We start from the raw sequence: 22,743 nt of genomic DNA, 5'->3' as shown, positions 1-22,743 counted from the left end.
TTAAAATTGAAAGGTGAGGATGTTGGTTTTTCATATAATTCATGAGACATAATTCAGTGATGTTAAGAGAGGCACATTTAGAATGACTAACCTTATTGTGTGAAAACAAAACGTAATTTATGAATGGTTTTTTGAGGGAGTTAGCTCTGCTCTTTTAGATCAAATTACGAGCTGGGCTACGTGCAAAATCAAACCGGTCTAATCAATGTATAAACAATATACAACAAAATAACATTTCCAACGGATCTTATCGTCAAGAAAAATCCCCTTTATCGAAATATTTAAGTGTTATGCACATATAAATCCACTTTCTCAGCTCTGGCGATAAACCCTGAGATGCAGCATTCATTTGACTTCCACTTTATCAAACAAACGAGACCCCTGACAGGGTGAAAGATCCCCCTAGTGGCAGCTCCGGCTCTGGGTGCAGCAGCTCGGTGAAGAGGAGGCTGAGTTTGGATTAGGGGGTTGGGCTGCCTGCTGCTCGGAAACTTGCCGCCAGACATCCAGTCTCTCATCCGGCGGCGCAGCGTTGTTTTCCCGCAGCAGCAGAGACACCGCAGCGCAGCCTCCAGATTCACCTGCTCCTCTTCCTCCCTCCGCCTCTGTCCAGACACTGCCGCAGCACCGAGGAGACGCACGGACAAGGACGATCAGCTGTGAGTAATGCTTTTTTGGGGTGTACAGTTTTGTTGTGTTTTCGTGTTGGGATAAGGAAAATGTGCTATAGGCGGTGGTTTCTTTCCCTTATGGGTCATGGTAAAAATAGTCCGTTTTCATTGGAAATAAAACATGCCCTTTATTGTGGTGTTTTGCTGCTCTCATCATTGATCGTATTTCGATTCCTCTCAACTCACTTGACAACATTAACTTATTTGTACTGTGTAATTTAAGGTATTAGAGTCTTCTCCATCATATACCCTGTTTCTGCCATTGACATGAGAGGATGTGAGGTAAAACCATCCTTTCTCACCACCTCTTATTCAGGAGCTGTCTTCAGGGAAATAAAGGGAATATACTAAGGGCAGTGAAAGATGGTGAAACTGGGGAGTAATCTTCAAGATAAAGGGGCCAAACCTGTGAGCGTGGAGGACGGCTTCCAAAATGTGCCCCTCATCACTCCTCTGGACGTGGGCAGCCTCCAGAGCCAAGCACCTGACAAGGTGAGAGACACCAGCCCAACTGTGTGTGTGCGTGTGTGTGTGTGTGTGTGTGTGTGTGTGTGTGTGTGTGTGTGTGTGTGTGTGTGTGGGAAATAGAGAGTTTTTCTGCTTGTTTTTGCATCTGAATTTCTAAATGTTTCTTTTAACTCAATGCTGGTGACCTACACTGTCCTTACATCATCTTAGCTTAATACCTGCACACACACACACACACACACACACACACACACACACACACACACACACACACACACACACACACACACACACACACACACACACACACACACACACACACACACACACACACACACACACACACACACACACACACACACACACACACACACACACACACACACACACACACACACACACACACACACACACACACACACACACACACACACACACACACACACTTTCATTCATTCCTAAATGCATTCATCTCAGCCGTCCCAGCAGTGTCCTTTGTTTTCCAGCTGAGATTAGGAGACAGATTCAGTGCCAGACAGACTGTCATTTATCATCTCGACATCCCAGAGTAACTGCACCGCAGCTTCGTAATCCAGTTACCATGGTGGCAGTGCAACGTGGAGAGCCTGCATGGTGTTTCTACGGGTCAGGACAGAGAGCTGCACTGATTATGCACATTATGAAAATGAATGGTATTAGACATCAGCAGGGGTCTTATGAGAGGTTTATTATGCATCCATTGTGTGACAGTGTCTGGATCCGTTACGGGGTGATGATTTTATTTCACAGCTGTATGAATCCATCTCTCTAAACCGCCAATCAATTACTTATTGTAGAGCTTCAAGGTGAAATTACACAATTTATCATATTATCATTGCAACGGTCGACGCACCTTATTAGGTATCAGAAGGATTATTGACATACATTATTCAAATCAATACAGAGCTTCGGACTCGGGTATGATTGGCCAATCAATTCCGTTTCAAACAGTAATTAGCTATGATTTACTGCCACTTGGTTAGCCCTTTGATTTCTCGATATGAGCCACTTTTTGTACTTTGTGGTACATGCATTGTCTTTCCATGATGGCTCCTCCTCTCCCCTGCCTCTTTATTGGGTTTCCATTCTATCATTACGTGGCCATCTTCCTGATGTAACCCTGGATCTGTGATGTTTCATCCTGGGTAGTGTCCCTGATGTTCATTAGTCCCTTACCACCCTCCTTAGTGTATAAGCTCAGGGTGCTGGACTTGGGGTGAAACCCAACCCTCCATTTGAGGAGCTTTCTTGTATTTTTTACATGTATATACAGAAATGATCCTAATCCCCAAAACGGTACAGCCTGAACCTTAATTGTGTATTCTTCTGAGGCAGGGACAATCTCTTTCCATTTCATAGACATGTTAATTGACTTGTCATTCACTGCATTTCCTTAAACACATACACACATTCACACACACACATATGCACACACACACATACACATACACGCTTGCCTTCTTCTTTGTGTACACGACATTCATGTGACATGTGACTGTGTGAGTGACAAGTTGTTTCTGTCAGCAGCCAGCAGTCTGCGACATGACATCCACAGAGCTGTCAGACACTTTGCACTGATTCAATCAGCCTCACTAGACTTGCAAACATGCGCACACACACATTTTCATGTTACTGTACGTGTGACTGAATGTATTTGAGTGATTTCCTGAACAGGTAGAGACATAGAGTTAATAAGCTGGGTGGAGGCTCCTGGGATATACCAGCGAGTTATTGCCAGTGACATATGAAAGGGAAAGAGGTCAGGGAAGAAAGCTGGTTGTTTTGCTGACTATCAGTGAACTGTTACATCCCTCAGAGACGCAGACACAAAGACTACTGTTGCTTGTTGCTCCTCGCTCGATACACGTCGCTGACAGAAAATGAACTAAGAAATTGTCAGTTCAGCTGCTCCTAGTTTAAGTTGCCAACTATTACAGATATCAAGCAAAATAAATGTTCGTTCCTTTTTATAAAACATTATGAAAGGGCAGATGGGTCCATCCATGTTTACACGACATGCTGTTGCAGAAGTAAGGGTCAATTTGCTGTTAAATCTCAGAATCTCTCTCCAGCTGTAAGTGTAATAATGTGTCTTCTTGACAAGGGGCCAAAGGAATATATACTGGAAACTGTAATTAGACCTCAGAGCGTGGGAGGTGTTGATGATGGCTATCACAGTTCATTTAATTAGTATTCGGCTCTCTGTACTTTGTCACTGTGTATGTGTATGAGCACACTCTTCTTAAAATACAACATAGCAGTGTTTCTGATGCCTGTTTTCAGTATTACTTTGCAGGGTTCAATCCTTAAACTTGTATAACTGCTTTTGAATGTATCCAACAGCGCATTCTTGGATGTTTTTGAAAATGCCTAAACTGTGCTCCTTTTCATGGTCTCCCTTTTCAAACACTGCTGGTTATCTGTCCAAAGCGTAGGGGGACAAGACACATCAGCCAGAGCAAAAATAAAACTGCAGATTAGTTAGTTCCCAGGAAAGAAACACTTGCCTTTTTCAAGTGAAATAGATGCTATGCTGTGAAAGTGCACCAAAATAGTCTAGGTCTGGCTAGCTCCATAAAGCTGAGGGAAGACTTTTGTTTGTTTGATAATTATCTGTATGTTCAACATTACGAGCAACTCCTTTAACACAGTGTTTATTTTAATACAATATTGATTATAGCCGCTTTAAGGACAATGGCCGCGCTGTAGGCCATTTCTATCTCTAAACCTAAACATATGGTGCACCAGTAATGTCTTTGAAATCTCTTTAATCTCACTGAATTTAAGGTTGTTGTTTTTGCCAACCACCCAGCCCAGAAGGAGTTCATTGTTAATCAGCTTTTATCAGACTTTCAGAATCTGATCTGTGGCCAGTTTTATTCCCGCTGTCCTTAAAAGCTAAAGCGAGATGTATTGGGTCATGTGACCTAACAAGAACCCCAGATCAGCAGCTTTATAAATACGACCCCAGCTGTTTTCACCCTGATCCTGCCTGATGACTGCGTGACCTTTCAGACTAGGGTACTAGCGGATATTTGCAGGGGCGGGGGAGGGGGCGGGGCGCAGTCACAGCAAAGTTCACACACGTATGGACACACACATCCAGACATAACAATCTGGACAGGGACCTCTCACAGCCATCGCTGGGTCACCAATATCTTGATTGGATTGCTTGTTTGAAAAGGAAAAAACATCCAGAGGCGGGGGGAGAGACTCTCCTTTCAGTATGTTGTTCCTCTGAGAACAAACCTCAGGTATCTGCTTCAAAGCATATGACAGACTTTATAACCATTCTCTTTTCTTGTCCAAAATGTCCGCTTTATATAACATCCTCCTCTCCTTACTTACTTTGGAGGAGCTTTTAAGTCTCATTTATTCTGTGCGACTGTATTTATCTAAGCTTCATGAATTAGAGAGGAATACCTTAGAGCAGGAATACCCAGCAATAGGTCAGTAATAAATAGCTTTTTATGTGCTGAAGCCTTGTTACTAGCATCCAAGTTTATTTGAACAATTATCACAAATTATACAAAGCCTATTTTGAAATGTATCTTGCTGGCTGTGCACAGGCTGCAGCTGTGAAGGTAATAACACGTATAATTACTCAACAACAAGAGCCAGTTACTGTAGCTTCAGCTTTTAGATGCATACAAGTTTGGATTGTAACCATTACCTACATTACACTATATAATATACCCTATAGCTCTGATTAAACCCACATAAAATCATCAGCTGCCAATTAATTGGTCTAGGAAATGTCTGGAAAAAGTTGAAAAACGATACAATAAAATATCCTAGACCGAAGATGAAAGCTTCAATTCCCTGCATATATGTGGAAAGCAATGCTTGTAGTTACAAACCCACAGAAAATGATATCTGCAATTATCTCAGCAGTTCTCCTTAGCTCTACTGAGCCTTTTAGCATCTGCCAGCTAATTGCTCCGTTCTGTATCCTATAATGCGTTTGCTATCATTTTTAAGGATGTCAAATTTGTCTTAAACGCTTGTTTGTGATGTCCCTGAGTGGTAAGAAACACTTATTTCAGCCTTAAAAAAGAATATAGCATGTTGACAGAGTGTATCAGGTATGATTAACTCGATGTTATTGGGAAAAGAGGAAATTACATCCTCTGAAATTGTTTTTGTAAATAAAGGTGTTTGGAAAAACTTAACAATGTAAGAACAGGATTCCAAAGTGTGCATATCTTATTTCAGAATCACTTTTGTGACTGTAGGGGTGTCTTATTTCAATCCAAACTCTAAAAGAGGAGTTGATTAAACATGTCTCACCTGTGATTATATTATCACTTACATCCTGTCAGAGCTAATGGTTTACCCCAAGAAGGGTAGCTCCCTCCTGCTTTCTGTATGAATGTCATTCACTGTTTTATTCACAAAGATAAACCAAACACCTTAAAGACAATGTCTGCAGCCTTTAACATCAACACTTTGCCATCTCTTCCGCAGCTTGGTCCTTGGGGAATATAAAATAAAGCGGCAATCATAGCGATAACAAATCTGAAGAATAACATACTTGGGAAGACAGGGAGAAAAGATAGGTTTCGACAGCTCTACCAGAGGGAATATAAATCTAAAAAACTTATGATTGGAGAGAGAAAGAGAGATCTGGCTAAGTTTAAAAAGTTAAAACGGCCTTTTCTGAAATCTTCTTCTCCCTGTGTATTCATGTCTTATTTACTCTCCCGATTATTCACTCAGATATGAAAAAAGGAAAACCTGAAAAGCCCTGATGTGCTTTTTTAAATAAACATTAAGTTCTGTTGGCTTGAGAAACATCCTGTGTGGCACAAGTTATTTCAACAAACAGACATTAATTGGAAATCTTACAGCCTTCAGATCTAAAAGTGACTTCACGTCTGTCACGGAGATATAACAATGTCACAGTGAATCAAGACAGTTAATATACATGACTAATTGAATATCTGTAAATAGATTTTCAGAGAATCTCAAAGCAGAGGCTGTGCTTCTCTACTGTGCTGGATTCATTTACCTTCCTGTCAGGGCTATCAACATAATTAAAATGAACAGTGAGTCTAGAGGTTTGATACATAATGGGGAGGCTTTTAGGCTTCCTCTAAAGAAAAAAAGAAAGTGTAAGAAGGATAAAAGTTTAGATGAAAGTCAGGTGATCGCTAAAGTTCATACCATTGATGGTAATACAGACTGCAGGTTAATTTTGTTGTATCAATCAGGTAGCAGAAAATGACTAACTGGTTTATATCAGCAATTAAATGTAGGTATATCGGAACAAATAGTGAACAAGGGGTTGAAACTTAGGCATTTTAAGGAGAGATACTCTTAGTACAGGGGAACCAAACTGTTAGGGTAAAATGTTGTAAACAACCCTGACATTCATTACTTACATTATGTTGTATTTCAAAGCCCCTTTGGGAAAATCACTTTGCCAACAGGGACACGCACAGACACTTTGGTAGAGCAATTTATTGTGGGCTAACAAGGTTGAAGGAAATGGGTACACTTCTTAGAATAATGAGGTACTTGTTTATGGAGAGCAGCAAGTTGTTATCACCTCTGCATCGGCAATTAGACTTCCAGCAGGTACAGTTCTTTATAGTGAGGGATCAAACACAATAAAAGAAAATGCCTTTGCTCTTTGCTCATGGCAGATATTAAATAAGCTCGCCCTAACACACAAGTGCTATGAATACATAATTATTATAGCAAGGGGATCACTAAATATGGTTACCCGAGAATCTCGTGGGAATGTCTGTACAACATTTCCTGATAATCCACCGAAAACGTAATAAGGTAGTTCATCCGACTGACCAACATTTCCGTCCATAAAACCACTTGCTAACAAATTAACAACACATGACTACAGGAATGCAAATGGTCAAATTCTCAAGTGAAATATGAGCTGCTACCTCCGTGGAATAATAAGTGAGCAAGTTGTAATTCGATTTTCCTTCATCCTATCATTACTGTTCGTGACTGCATCATTCATATTATGTTTTTTTTTACATCAAGCTTTGTTTAACAATATTTAATAGCCCATAAATGAATGTTTTTCCACCTGTCTAATCAGAGAAGGTGACACTTTGTTCAGTATATTTTCCAGCTGCAGCTGATTGCTAAAGGTCTGTGTAAGTGAGGAAACCGTGATTTATAGGCACTTCATACGGTAATGTGAAATAAAGGAGCGAGAGGTACAGGAGGAGCGAGATTAATGAAGCAACATGAAGCCCCGCTGTGTTTGAACCTTGGGGCTCTGAACATGTTATTGTGAGATGAGTAGGAAAGAAAGACAACGTTGAGGAAAAATGGAGACATTAGTTAGGACAGTGACGTCTGGTGTTGATGCACTGAAGGCCACACGGCTGCGGAGCCTCAGGGGTCCAATCAAATGCGATGTTTTCAGTGCCCCTCCTGCGGCCCTCAACTCTTCGATAAGGGCTTCCTACGGCCAACTGACAGCTTTGTTATTCAGATAGTGGAGCCAGTATGTGAGCACAGCAGTGTCTGGCGCTGCCTCAAAGTGAAGGAGCCGCTCAGAAGCTGTGCAGTTAGCCAGAAGGACACCGACACATTGTCCTCCACCCCTTCCTCCACCTCTCCCCCGCCTCTTCATTTGTTCACCTTCTCTCTATCTGCCAAGTCCATGTGTGCACATTAATAAACATTGAATGCACAACACAGTAGGGGCACATTCCCTTCTTAAAAAGTACAGTGATTATTTTGTTCAATGAAGTCGGCGCCGCAAAAGAGGACACAATGCTAAAGCTGAGAAGACAAAGCCTTTATGAAATAGAAATTTGGATTTCTATAAGTCAAAGTTGAAGGGAATATTATTCATTAACTTTTTTGTTGAAGTGAGTGAATGATTGTGGTGTGTGATGCGTACTGTAGGTACTTTCTAGGTTCATGTAGGACTTAAAACCACAAAACTACAAATTATGCATAGTTTTAGGTTTATACACATTTTACTGATTTGTTCAGAATTTTAAAAAAACATTTGAGGAAAAAGTGCTCAAGCAAATACTTAAATAGATTATTCAGGTGAAATTATATGAATGCGTGCATATAGTGTCCACCAAAATAAGACCCAGGTTTATCATAACTAAATAGATTTGAACATTATTGATCACAATTACAAATCAAGTTACTTGCTATTTGCTGATAAAGACAATACAACAATGAATCATAACCTAAACTCCCTGTTGAAATGGTTTTAGGCAAAAAACAAGAATGCTGGAAAGTCCCATCCATTTTCACCGCACCCACTGATTGTGTACAAATGCCTTTCACAAAAATAAAAGTTGATACATCTGAACGTTTCTGAGCTCTCTCCGTCTCTTTTCCCCGTGCCCCTCTCTTCCCTCTGAACAGGTTTGCTTGAGGAGTTTTAGACTGACATTATTGGGGCAGGGTTGTGCTGCCCTAACTCTTTTTTTGTTTACATGTAGATGCCTGCAAAAAGCACAATGTTTTCCCTTTGGATTATCAGGGTCTTAAATTCTGGGCACCAGCATTTATTAACATCCAGCAGTGCTCCAACAGATGCCTGGCATGCCTGTGTGTTCGCTTTGTGCTTTCTAGCTGTGTTGGGTTTGATCCGCCAAAATAAAAACATTCACTGCTATTCAAATATCCTACACCGATATTGTATATTACAGTAGATGTGTTGTTTTTGTGTATTCTTTAATGTGTTTCCAGATCTATCAGCCTACACTTTCATCCACCCCTTCAATCCCAGCTTACACCTCTGTGTATTGAGCTGTGAACCCATCTCAACCTCGGTTTTTCAAATTACTTTTTTAGAGTCATTTCAGCTTCATCAGAGTATACACTGTGGAGGGATGTCTGCCCTCCTGATGTGCTTTTCACTATCATATCTATCATGTTGTTCCCTTATGCACATCCAGTTTATAGAGGAAGCAGTAATCCCATTTTTATTTCATATACTGTATAAACAGTACACAATGGGATACTGGTAATATAAAAACGAATGCATCTAATAAGTCTATATCTCCAAGATGTATAGCCCAATCCCTCAGAAGACATGCAGACTTTGCCTCTAGAAAACACACATCTGATTTTGTTCTGCCTCCTTGCACCTTGCCATTTTGTCTACAGTTCAGTGCGTTACAGTTAGACCTTTGCCTTGACTTTTACAAATATGACTCTACCATTTCCTGCTACAATACCATGCATCTCCCATATATTACCTTAAGCATCTCTGAGTATTAAACTGCTTTCTCTCCATCCTGCAGGTGGTGGTGAAAACTCGGACGGAGTACCAGACAGAGAAGAAGAGGCTGAAGGTTCCCAAGGTGGAGGAGTTCACCATCAGCTTCACTGACGGGGTGTCTGAGAGACTCAAGGTAAGAAGGAAAGAGTTTATAAACTTGTTTTAGGTTAAATTATCTGAAATGTGGGATATGGATATGCCTTGATCTTGAACATTTAAGCGGGATGGAGTCAGGCTTTAATGGCAGTTTCTTGGTCAATGTCAATATTAAAATCAGTTGCATTAATTCAGCACTGGTATTATTGGATGTAATCCTGAGTTCAGTTTCCGAAGAGAAAGAGTTTGGTGGTGATGATGACATGCTGTAATTAGCATGTTTCTCAAAAGTATAATGGGCTTCAGTCGAACATTTCCTGTGTGCGGTTTTCATTATGACTTTTGGCTCTAATTAGACATTTGTTTTGGCTCTAATTAGAAATATTTTCAACTGACATTTCCCCCACTCAATTTCCCAGAATAAAATCAGTGCAAAAAGGTTGAACTACCGATTTGGTTTGGAAAAACATCTACAATCAAATTAGTTCTCTATTAAAATATGCAGGGGGTAGAGATGCAAGCAAAACTGTAGACACACATGGAAGAATTGGTAATGGTATGATAACCTCATGTAGAGGAAGTACTACTTTTATATCAGAATGAGGTTTATTGGTATTACATTTTCACTTACAGGAAATCTGCCTTTTATGGTTTTAGTGCAAAACATTTCCATATTAGGAGAAAGTATAAGATCTGTCAAAGCAGTGGAAATGTCAAGAACATAAATATAAAGCAGACAATAACAAAATACAAATCTGAAAAAGATAAAAGTACTATAATTAATGTGTACAATATGTAGTTTTAGTGCAGGTTTTGCAAAACGGTATAGATAGAGGATGTGAAAATGTTCCTAGTAATGATCATGTGGGATATACTGTTTAACAGAATGATTCAAAAAGTGTGTGTCCTGAGTGTTAGGGATCTAAAATCGTTCCTACCAGCCTCAAGGTCTTCGAGGGACAACAGATTGTTGCACTCTCTCAGCAGTACGCAATGGTACTGAAGTAGGACTTTAAACAAAGGACTTTTACTGGCAGTATTTTTACATAATAATGTTGCTACTTTTACTTAGTAGAAAAATAAGTTGAGTTCTTCTTCTACCACTCCTCTTCTCTGGCACAGAGTAGTTCAGGTGACTTCTGCGCTGTGTGTGAATCTCTGAGCCTCCGTTCCAAAGACATCACATCACATCACATCACCCAGCGCTGTGTGTTCAATTCCACTGTCGTTAGGGGAGACCAAAGAGAACTCACGTTGTCATGGCAGCAAAGATAACCTCCCTCCATGGCAACCCTGACAGAGTGAGTGAGTGAGTGAGTGAGTGAGTGAGTGAGTGAGTGAGTGAGTGAATGAGTGAGTGAGAGAGAGAGAGAGAGAGAGAGGAGAGAAGTGTGCTCAAGCAGAGGAGTGCAAATACAAGTGTGTGTGTGTGTGTGTGTGTGTGTGTGTGTGTGTGTGTGTGTGTGTGTGTGTGTGTGTGTGTGTGTGTGTGTGTGTGTGTGTGTGTGTGTGAGCAGAATGGCACCACAAGAGGCTCTGAAATCTGTCCGGATTAGTCACTATGTTAAAGTGCACACACACAAGCTATATACACACATTGCTACACTTTCAGAGCACACAGGCAAGGTTAAGTGACAAACTGCATCACTTGAGCCTCTATAGTCCTGCAAACGGGAAATGGAAGTACTGGTGGACAAAGTCAGGAGTCCTGACAAGGCTTGTTCTTCCATGAGGTCTTGCATTCATTTATTGATATCATACAAACATATAAGGATCATAAAAGGTCTCCAGCCTTCTATTAGCTTGTTTGACATCATATAGGTCGAGTGGGTGATATGGATGAACTCTTTTGCCAAAGAATGTAACATCATTTTATATTGATATATACAGTATCATAATAAGACATACAATATAAATATGTTTTTATGCATGCAATACTTAGATAGGAATATCTTTATTTGACCAATATAATTCATTATAATACTTAAAAACCCAAGATACTTTTTAAAGATGATTTTAATGTTGCACACAAAGGCTTTATTCAATCAGAAATATTAAAGAGATGTCTGGTATTTGATTATTATCTATCATCTCATGCTGTATGTTTTCATAACTGCCCAACTTTCTATAGCTATTACCACTTACAAGAAGTATGCATTCAACACAAATATGGTGTTTCATTTTGATCAAATGTTTATTATGCTAAAAAGTAAAGCAGTGTGAGAAAAAGTTTTTAGAGTACTTGTCCATGGACAAGTGAGTTTGGCAATTTACTTGTGAGAATACATTTTTCACTTGTCCAGAATGGACAAAAATTGGGGCCACTGTAATCTTCTTCTTCGTCATCGTATTTTACATTTTCCCACGTTTTTTACGACACCGCTAACGTAAGTGAGCGATAAGATTTTACTGCATCACACATTGGATATCGTTTGGATTTGAACGATTCCGGTTCTGCTTTTCGATTCCGGTTATTTTCGGTTCTCGATTCCGGTTCTTTGAGAGGGTAAAAATAAGTCAAACTGGGAGAAAAATATATTTATGAAAACATTAAGTCAAATCTGTATTCCTATTTACAAATCACTTCATACTGTTTAATTTCTTACAGTTATTGAATACAATTATATAAACATAATCTCTGCATTGTTTAGTTAGTTCTAAGTGGTGCAGTTTGAGAATGTACAATTGGCCCAGTCTCCTCTGATGTTACACTGCAACCTGCCTGTGAGACAGAGTCCAACCACACATGTCCAAACACATAGGACATAACCTAATAATAATAATACATTATAAATTGTATAGCCTATAGGCCTAGCGCTTTTCTACAACTCAAAGACGCTTGCACGCTTACACATGTCCTGCAATACACATGCTGCAGCTGCCCAGCTGCTCACTGCTTGTAAAAGTAAATAAATAGTATTTTCATTTCAATAATGTAGCTACTTTCTATACCCTGCTTCATAAACAATACTGACATCCCTGTGCTCCTCCGAGTCTGGGGGTCCGGGGATGTGAGGACAGCGCGAGGACACAGACAGGGAGGCTGCTTCACTTCATAAAGGAAATGGCGGTCAATATTAACAACACAGGAGCTAAAACGCTTAATAACCTTCATTACGTGTTAGAGAAAGAACATAACAAAGTTTGACAAAGATGAGGCTGTTAAACGGGCAGCGGATCCGCTGTGTGTAGAAAGAGAGAGAGAGACGCTGAGCTGCACCGTGCAGCGATCAGCTGATACGGAGCATATGAGAGAGCTGCAGTCCGCGGGGCTCGGCCTCGCCTCCTGTCCTCACAACTCTTATTAATCCCGGTACCGGACAATTGTTATTTGTTCCTACTCGGAACCGAGTTTTGCTTCCCAACCAGGGTTCGAGTTACGTGGGAGCCAATGGGAGCTGAGCTCCCATAAGGAGGGGCCTGAGCTCCCACGGACCCAGTGAAATCAAACATCTGTGGGGGTCGCTAATATACATTAACAACCTTTATTTTGATCACAAATAATGCATTTTTCAATGTAATGAGTATTATTTACGTCAACGAGGTAAATAGGCAAACAAAACAATGTTTTCCAAAAGAACTACGCATCGTATTCTCTCTTGAATGACAATATCCCTGCACTTCACCTCTAAGGTGCGCAATAAAATATTGCGCAATCTATGCCTGTGAGGCTGTGAACGTGCTGCGCGCGCCCGAAGAATGAACCGTTATATCAACAGACATCCAAATATATTGACAAATCTACTTGTCCGATATTGTAAATAACACGTCCCGGACGGTGGGATGTGTACTTTTTCGCACACTGTAAAAAGGCTACATTAGGGGTTAGAAGCAAAACGTACACACACCTCTGACCAAGCTACAAAGTGATGCAGTTGCATTGTGGTCCTTGTAGGCACCAGGTTTGACAAGGAAGACAAATATTGGAATAATAACATATTTGCTGCATAGATTTCGATCTGATATGGAATTGTCTGACAATGTAACACAGCAGGAATCGTACTCTACTAGATAGGTGTTTTGGAGACCTGTGTTGTTGCTCCTTAGGGGGGAGCAAACCTGGACAGTTTTAAAAATGCACACATTGCAATGGAGCAATGCTGAGCCAACTTGTTAGAAGTTGTTGCTCATCAGAGTTGCTCCAAAATGTTGCGGCAGACTTAACTGTCATCTCCGTCTAGCCACACCATATCAGCTTTTGTTAGGCAGAAAGGCATTGCAGTCTGTGTGATTTTGAGCAATGTCTCTTCGTTTTGGGCGCTCATCTGAAAGGTTTGCTTGACTGACTGAGCTGATTCTGCAGACACACAGGCATGTCAACATGTGTAAATAGTGTTTAAATACTTTGAAATTAGTACTCATCATTTTCCAAATGGATGGATACGGTATTTCCAGCATTGCATTTTAATCTGCTATAATTAAAGTGTACTTTGTTTTAATGAACCAGCATACACATGTTTAAATGTTAATGTGTGTGTCCCTGAGTGAGTGTGTTTTCTGCTTTTTTTTTGCCTAGTTTTTCCACCATCCATTTAGGGGGATGTCTGTGAAGTCCACAGCCTTGCTGTTACTTGGGCAATCCTGCTGAGTTTTGTACATTTAATATTCAAAATACTGAACACAGTTCAATTATTTAGAAAGATGTCTGGGTCATGTCCTGCCTCTCTCTCAGGAAACAGCTTCAGAGCACAATAATCTGGATGCCTGCAGTATTTGTCATTGCAATAAACAGGAAAAGTGCCTCAACATAGTGCTAGGTTTTTATTATTTATATACTTTTTTGAAAGCAAACTTCACAGGTCATAGGTCTGCAAATAAATGTGTCATGCCTACTATCTTTCTCTTAACTACCCTAATCTGCAGGAACACACAGCGACACACTCAATAACTGAAAGCAGACATTAGAATATGCTTCTTAGCAGATAAACATATGCACACACAGATGTGTAGACCTTCATGCTTGATCTCTTACACACACACACACGCACGCACGCACGCACGCACGCACGCACGCACGCACGCACGCACGCACGCACGCACGCACGCACGCACGCACGCACACACACACACACACACACACACACACACACACACACACACACACACACACACACACACACACACACACACACACACACACACACACCTGTATGAAAAGCTTGCACATCTCTTCTCTCTTCAAAGCTTTGCAGATTGTGTTGATGGATGAAGAGCTCAGTGTAAAAATGCTCTCTAATCTGCCCTCGCTCACCGCCTCGCTCCTGCTTACCCCTCTCCCTCACCTCCTCTCCTCTCCCTTTCCCTGTTTTCTTTCTTCCATGTTTGTACTTACTGCAATTATTTGTCCTTTTTGATCGAAGCTGCTTTATTTTGAAATACAGTGCCGCTTGTTTTTAAAAACACACAGGTGTGTAGTTGCAGCTTTTAATCCACCGTGACAACCATGGCCATAGTGTGAGCACAAAGTGATCGTCCTGCAAGGAAAGCAGTCAGAAATATGAGTGGCAGACGACATAATATCCAAAATGCATTAATGCAGAAAGAAAAAAGCATCAAAATACAGCACAGTGATGATCTGGTGGAAGTAGGGCAGATATAAAATGATGACTTCTCACAACTCGACCCTCCTTTCTGCTGGCCTCTCATTTATCTCTTCCTCCCTTCTTCCCTTTCTGTTTCCATAAGATTCCTCCCTTTAGACCAAGTTCATGTGTCATCGCTTACCGTCTTCCCTCCCTCCCTCCCTCTCTCTCTCCCCCTCCCTCCCTCATTACTCCCAGCAGACCTCAGATAGAGCGTGTCCTCTGTAGTTATTTTGGTCCTTGAGCAAACCGGGTAGGGCACGTCTTCCCTTCTCATTAACTACGTGAAATAAAACTGAACGACAAGCTCCTGAATTTCCCAGCATGTTGAGAAAACTGAACCTGGAGAGTGAGACGATGTTCAGTGTGTGGACATATACTCAGTGTTGGGAAAGTTCACTTTCTACATGAACTAGTTCAGTTCACAGTTCACATATTTTAAAATGAACTAGTTCAGTTCATAGTTCATAATTCAAAATATTGAACTAAAGTTCATGGTTTCAAAAATGAACTAATTTATAGTTCATAGTTCTTTTTTCAATACGTTGCTGCGAGCTATTATTTGTCTCCTGTATGATGTTAATGGGCCATTTCAATGTTTACAATATCCTCAGAGGGCCGTACAAGTTATTGACCTCTGCTTAAAAAAACTAAAATCACAGCCCATTCATTTCATTCTGTGCAAAGAAAAAGCAACCTCTGAATCCAGATATCTCACCATGACTCGCGTATGCATGCACGTGCAGGGTGTGGCGTGACCACCAACACAGAAAGATATGGACACAAGATGTGTGCAAATGTATTTCGTTTCCTATCCATGTGAACATGGTTTAAGTGGGGGGGGGACCTAACCTCCTCTAGAGGGGTCCGGGGGGCATGCTCCCCTGGGAAGATTTGTTGTACTTTGAGAGCAACATTAGGAGATCTATGGACACATCTCTCAACACCCAAACACAACTGTAAACAGATTTTCTTTTAATTTATGGATATTTGACAAATCACTCCCCTTTCAAACTGTATTCTTCTTTATTAATAACTGTCATATAGTATTTTATACCTGTTTACTTTATTCTCTTATTTTTTTTATAACTATAATGATCATATAAAGATGTGCCTTTACCTCACTGGTTGTAGACAAAGCTTCTTATATTCGTTAGCATAGCTAGCTAACCAGATGATAATGATAACAACACAGTTATTGACTGTCTGATCAGTATGACCGATGAGCAGATCGCCACTGGGCTTTCAACTAAAGACACAGACACGCAGAAACTGCGGCATGTGTATGGACTTATCGGTACTGCAATTTCTGAAGTGCTGGAGTGGCGTTCTGGTGCTCTCCGTCAGAACTGCACCCCTGTCAGTCGAGACATATACCACGTGATGACACGTTAGGCTCGTGTTGTGTTCAAGGACCATGACCTTGGCCAGGAAAAACAGGCACTCGCTTGTTTAATTTTTTTGCGGTCTAGATTTCTTTCATTTTTTACGTTTGTTTATAAATTACCTCGAGGGCCGTACCAAATTGTCTTGCGGGCCGTATACGGCCGGAGGCCGGAGGTTCCCCACCCCTGCCGTAGAGTCTCACTCTGAGTGCTGCTGCAGCTGCTCTCGGCTTCGTCCCTACTAATTCATTCATTCATTCAATGCTCGCCGGTTCCGCGGTTCCACATTGTTTCTTGTGAGGAGTCTGATATATTTAGTATATTTATATTTTAGTGCGACAGCCAGGGGTGACAGGCGCGTACGCGTCACAGGCAGCTTGCTGTTGCCAGATTGGGTGGTTTTCCGCATTATTTTGAAGCCTGTTTACGGTGTGTTTTAACTGGGTTTTCGGCTGAAAGGCATATGAAATCTGGCACACTTTTGAACGCCGTTATAATACAGTGCTGAGAATGAACGCACTTTTGAACGCCGTTATACAGCGCTGAGAATGAACGCGTTCTCAATTACGTTCATCTAGCGGAAATAGAGTACGTTCAGTTCACGTTCGCCCAAAATATGAACGCGTTCATGAACGATCGTTCATTGAACGCGTTCATGAACGATCGTTCATTGAACGCGTTCAGGTACATCACTGCATATACTGTATACTGTTTGCAACACCTGTCCTTAAGCCTGTGTCACCTAGAGAATTCAAAATGATACCTGTAAATGAATGATGAATACATATCTAAGCTAAATACTAGAGTTATCCTGAATACTGAAGTTATTTGACGTTAAGAAAACATAACCTTCTTGGCAGTGGTTAAAACCAGGTTTAACCCTGAGGAATTGAAATGCTGTCAAAGGTTGGTAAACAAATCAAAATAAAGGTTTTATAATGCTGTGATCATACAAGAAGATATTGTAATGCAAGATCAGATATTGTGATAAAAAATTTCCTCAGAAGTTCACTATCTACATACTCTATCATACTATGACTTGCCAGGTCATAATAATACATGTTTTAATCCTGTGTGGTTGCTCAATGACATTTTATACAAGCAGTTTCTAGGAGACAGAATATAACTGTGTTCGTACTAGCAAATATATCTGAATAGTAAGTGTGATTTACTGCAAAGCACATTTTTCAATAGGTTTTCTTGTCAAAATGGCCAGATTTTCAATTTAAATAAAAATGCGCGTTCAAATATTGATATTGCATTGAGCACGGAAATGTAATATTCTTTGGGATACATTCATTAAGGAAAGAGGAAAGGTGCTGCATGGTGGTGTTTGCAGTGTTTCACGATTTATATTCAGCTCATGACCTTTTCTGCAAAATGTCTATCCACTTTCTCTTTCTTGCACCACAATCAACTGCTGCCTTTCTGAATGCCGTGAAGAGCATTCTTGAAAATGATAACCTGAAAGAGAGTAAACAATGATTCTGGCAGGGATTGAGAGATGCAGGTGTGGAGATTGATGAAAGGGGGACTTCATTTGTGTCCTGCTTGCTTTCTGGCTCTCTCGCTATCCAGACAACACGGTATAATTTGCCAACCTTCGCCAAACAAACACACTCGTAGGTCTGACACTCCAACACAAACCTCCTAAAACACACAGACAGAGGACCACATGGCAGCTCCATACTGCCAAGTTGAACCTGTCGGTGCCAGCTGAAGTTAGCAGGTAGCAACGGGAGAGGTAGCCAGGTCCAAAACAATTATCCCATTATTACCTCCACCTCGTCATCTGATAAGAGCCTCGCTGCATTCTGCCGCCTCCACAGAAAGCCTCCACTGTTTGTCAAGTTTCAGGTAATTACTGCTGTTGTTCAAAACCTCGCACAGCCTCCTATTCCACATATTATTCTTCCTTGTATTGACAACTAAAAGCACGCTCATTATAGCGAGTGTTCAAGGCTATCTGCTCTCAGTTATACACCCACATTATCATACACACATGCGCAAAAACACATGCATTTGAGTAAGTAATTGATTTACCTTCAGCATTCGTGTTGTACTCTGGAGCCTGCGTGCTGTTGAAGGGAGAAGAGGGCGGATGCTTTGTGTTTTTGTGGTGTGGGATCAACAGCGTGAAAACTCCTCTGCTGCACTCGACAGCAAGTTCTCTGAAAAGGGAGATCATAATGTGTTTTCATGTGAGCATTATCCGCCCACTATGGTCATATCTTTAGCTATACATTTAAAACCACTCTATATTTCTTTCTAATTGTTTGAGTTGTTTCAAAAAAGTTTTGCTTGCATGGTGTATAAGTATGGATGCTGCATGAAGACAATGATGATGACAGTTTACTAAATCAAGGTACTCTTGTGACAAGGCAAGGTATGAATATGGTTCTAGTCATATACAATGAAGAGATGGAGATGTCATTTGGAAAAAACTGATTTGCATTTGTTCATTTATTACACAGTATAATATCGACTTTCATATTCTCACAGTCTTCCTTGTTCACAAATAGAAATGCAAACATGATATCTTATAGTATGTATAAGATTTTCATGTTTACATAAAAAAACAAAAAACAATAGAGGACTACTGGACAATTGGGAACATTCACATAAACTTCACTTATATGAGGTTAAGGGATCACCACAGTTCATATACCTGAAAGGATATCTGTACCATCAGTCGTGGCAGCCGTTTTAAATAAATAAAAAATATATAATTTCTACCTCTCTGTTAGGGGTTATATTCATTCAGATATTTAAATCCGATATCGGATATTTAAATCCGATATGTGATGCATTTCAAAAAGGGGGATCAGAGGGTGTGTGCCAATTACAGAGGCATCACACTACTCAGCCTCCCCGGGAAAGTTTACTCCAAGGTACTCGAAAGGAGGGTCAGGCCGATTGTCGAACCTCAGATTGAGGAGGAACAATGCGGATTCCGTCCTGGTCGTGGAACGACGGATCAGCTTTTTACTCTCGCAAGGATCCTGGAGGGGGCCTGGGAGTACGCTTATCCGGTCTACATGTGTTTTGTAGACTTGGAGAAGGCGTATGACCGGGTTCCCAGGGAGTTACTGTGGGAGGTGCTGCGGGAGTATGGGGTGAGGGGGTCTCTACTCAGGGCCATCCAATCTCTGTACTCCCAAAGCGAGAGCTGTGTCCGGGTCCTCGGCAGTAAGTCGGACCCATTTTCGGTGAGGGTTGGCCTCCGCCAGGGCTGCGCTTTGTCACCAATCCTGTTTGTAATATACATGGATCGGATTTCGAGGCGTAGTCGTGGGGGGGGGGGGTCTGCAGTTCGGTGGACTCAGGATTGCACCACTGCTTTTTGCAGATGATGTGGTTCTGATGGCTTCATTGGTCCGCGACCTTCAGCACTCACTGGATCGGTTCGCAACCGAGTGTGAAGCGGCTGGGATGAGGATCAGCACCTCCAAATCTGAGGCCATGGTTCTCAGCAGGAAACCGATGGACTGTCCACTCCAAGTAGGGAATGAGTCCTTACCCCAAGTGAAGGAGTTCAAGTATCTCGGGGTCTTGTTCTCGAGTGAGGGATCAATGGAGCGTGAGATGGGCCGGAGAATCGGAGCAGCGGGAGCGGTATTGCAGTCGCTTTACCGCACCGTTGTGACGAAAAGGGAGCTGAGCCGGAAGGCAAAGCTCTCTGTCTACCGGGCCATTTTCGTTCCTACCCTCACCTATGGTCATGAAGGATGGGTCATGACCGAAAGAACGAGATCGTGGATACAAGCGGCCGAGATGGGTTTCCTCCGCCGGGTGGCTGGTGTCTCCCTTAGAGATAAGGTGAGAAGTTCGGTCATCAGGGAGGGACTCGGAGTTGAGCCGCTCCTCCTTCGCGTCGAAAGAAGCCAGTTAAGGTGGTTCGGGCACCTAGTTAGGATGCCACCTGGGCGCCTCCCTAGGGAGGTGTTCCAGGCACGTCCAGCTGGGAAGAGACCAAGGGGTAGACCTAGGACCAGGTGGAGGGATTATATCTCTTCGCTGGCCTGGGAGCGCCTTGGGATCCCCCAGTCAGAGCTGGTTGATGTCGCCAGGGAAAAGAAAGTTTGGGGCTCTCTGCTGGAACTGCTACCCCCGCGACCCGACCACGGATAAGCGGGAGAAGATGGATGGATGGATGGATGGATGTGATGCAGAAATATTGTGTACATTTTCATCAGAAGCAAAACAACTACTCTATGCCCGAAAGAACTTTATGTAACCTTAGTATGCTGTAGCTAGTGCTGTACTGTATATCTTTGCAGATCCTTCAGTAACACCAAAGAAAATGAATAGGTTACTACATTAAGACAACCTTAGACTTTAGAGCTATCTAGTTATAGCACAATGGAACTAATGTTTAACAAGTGCTGAGCTGAATTGAATTTCGTTATCATCTTACATTAATGTTATTTGAAGCGGCTGTTGTTTGCTTGAATTCAGAGCTTATAATGTAAACAAATGGTACCAGAAGTGAGGGTTTGTTTGTTAACCTGCTAACCTTAAAGGCTATCGTTGTTCGACTAATCTTCTTCTCTTCTCTTTAACTCTTCTCCGTCCAGCTGTATCATCCCCTCTCTCTCCATCACTCTTCTCCTCCTTCACTTCCCCTCTCTCTCACCATCTGTCCAGTTGATCTCTGTTCTGTGTCCTTCCACCATCTTCCTCTTCCTTTTCATCCTGTCATAAACTCATGCTTTCTCATCAAATTCAGTACTGGGAAGCATTTCTAACACACACAGTTTTCTTTTATAACCTTGCCAGCTCCTATTGGCAGATATTCACAGTCTTCTTATTGTTAAATATTGGCTCCTGAAAAATTGAACGAGCCAGATGTGATTGCAAGGACTGTTTAAATGCATGTTAAATGCCCAGCATTTGGCGCCGTAGTATACTTGAAATAGTGGCTCTGCAGCAGGTATACTCGACATTGAGAAACGGCCAGAAACAGACAACAACAGAGGAAGTCATCGCTGCTGTGTGAGTGATATTTGGGAAGATGTATTAGTCCAAATGGTTCTACATCTTGTTTCAGATCCCATATCAAGCAGCACCTGAAATGATAGCAGACTCTAATCACCGTCTGCCTATCAAAATCAGCAGATGTGAATACATATACAAATATATCATCTCTTTTATCCGTTCAATAAACAATGCACTGACATTTTGCAAATTCTATTTTATCTCAAAGGTCGAAGAGAGAATCAGATTTATGATTACAGAAAAAAAGGAACTGAAATCCATTTAAGATTGACCATCCAGTCTTGTTTTTATACAAGGACAGGACAGCGGCTGCATCCACCCTCCATTGTACAACTTATAATAATAACTCAGGGGTTGCCAACGCTAAAAAGGATTTCTGAGCCTGATCGATGGCCAACAAGCACACGCAGTCGGACAACATTAAATCTCTTGGCACACATATTCATATGCAGTTGGATTTGTTTAAGTGCTCTGTTTCAGTCAGCTCAGGATAGGAATGGTAACAGCACAATCTATTTAATGCAGCGTCCCCAGATTCATAGTGAAGCGATCAAATGAAGTCACAGTTTCTTAAAGTGGCTGGTTTTAAACGGCATGCGGACATAATTATTACTCATGTATTTTATTTGAATAGCTAGCAGGGATATCTCTCAAACTTGTGAGCGTATTTCAAAACATTTTGGTGGAAAATTAGGCCATTGCCGGAAGAAAAAAGTAATTAGTGCCTGATGCTGATCTAGCAATATTCAAAGGATGTCTTAAAATTGCGAAATAGGACAATTTAAAAAATCTTTTTTCTTTCCTGAACCATTGCAGTGACTTAAATGAAACAAAACGTGTCCTATGAGCAGATTGTTGTCGCCAAGGCAGTGTTTTTTCCTCTCTTAGTGCTTTCAAAACTAAACTAAAAGTAATTGTATAGTAATAGTCAAGGGTTAGTCAAGTGGACAAAATATAGGTCTGATTACTTCTAGTCTGTCCCCTATTTTTTTATTTTGCGAATTATGTTGTCTGTTGCTTTAATTTTGGAGATACCTTTAGTTTCTTCCATGTGTAGGAATAAAATGTTATCTTTTCATTGAAGCCCTGTGCAGATATGATGCATTTTTGCCTGATAAGACTCAAAGAACACATTCCTGCTGCACGACGGTATGGCAAAATCTGTTCATTCAATAAAAATAGAGACGTGAGCCAAAGAAAAACTCAAAAAACTTTGATATTTTCCATCTAGATAAAGCGGAGAAAGAAGGCGAGTGGTCATTGTGCGCTCGTCC

The 22,743-nt window shown here is 41.3% G+C and overlaps 1 protein-coding gene across 1 annotated transcript in view; it reads left to right on the top strand.

The window, feature by feature from the left end:
- Positions 1-429: 429 nt before the first annotated feature.
- Positions 430-22,743, top strand: part of nsg2 (neuronal vesicle trafficking associated 2) — a 35,421-nt gene continuing 13,107 nt past the window's right edge. Inside the window, exons 1-3 of the mRNA XM_034099464.2 lie at positions 430-659; positions 988-1,163; positions 9,431-9,541. Coding sequence (XP_033955355.1) covers positions 1,035-1,163; positions 9,431-9,541 — 240 coding nt within the window. The 5' untranslated portion in view covers positions 430-659; positions 988-1,034. The remainder of the gene's footprint in view (positions 660-987; positions 1,164-9,430; positions 9,542-22,743) is intronic.

This window comes from Pseudochaenichthys georgianus, chromosome 14, assembly GCF_902827115.2.
Source record: "Pseudochaenichthys georgianus chromosome 14, fPseGeo1.2, whole genome shotgun sequence".
Taxonomy (NCBI): Eukaryota; Metazoa; Chordata; class Actinopteri; order Perciformes; family Channichthyidae; genus Pseudochaenichthys; species Pseudochaenichthys georgianus.
The sequence above is the reverse complement of the archived record's forward strand: the minus strand, read 5'-3'. Positions and strand labels throughout refer to the sequence as shown.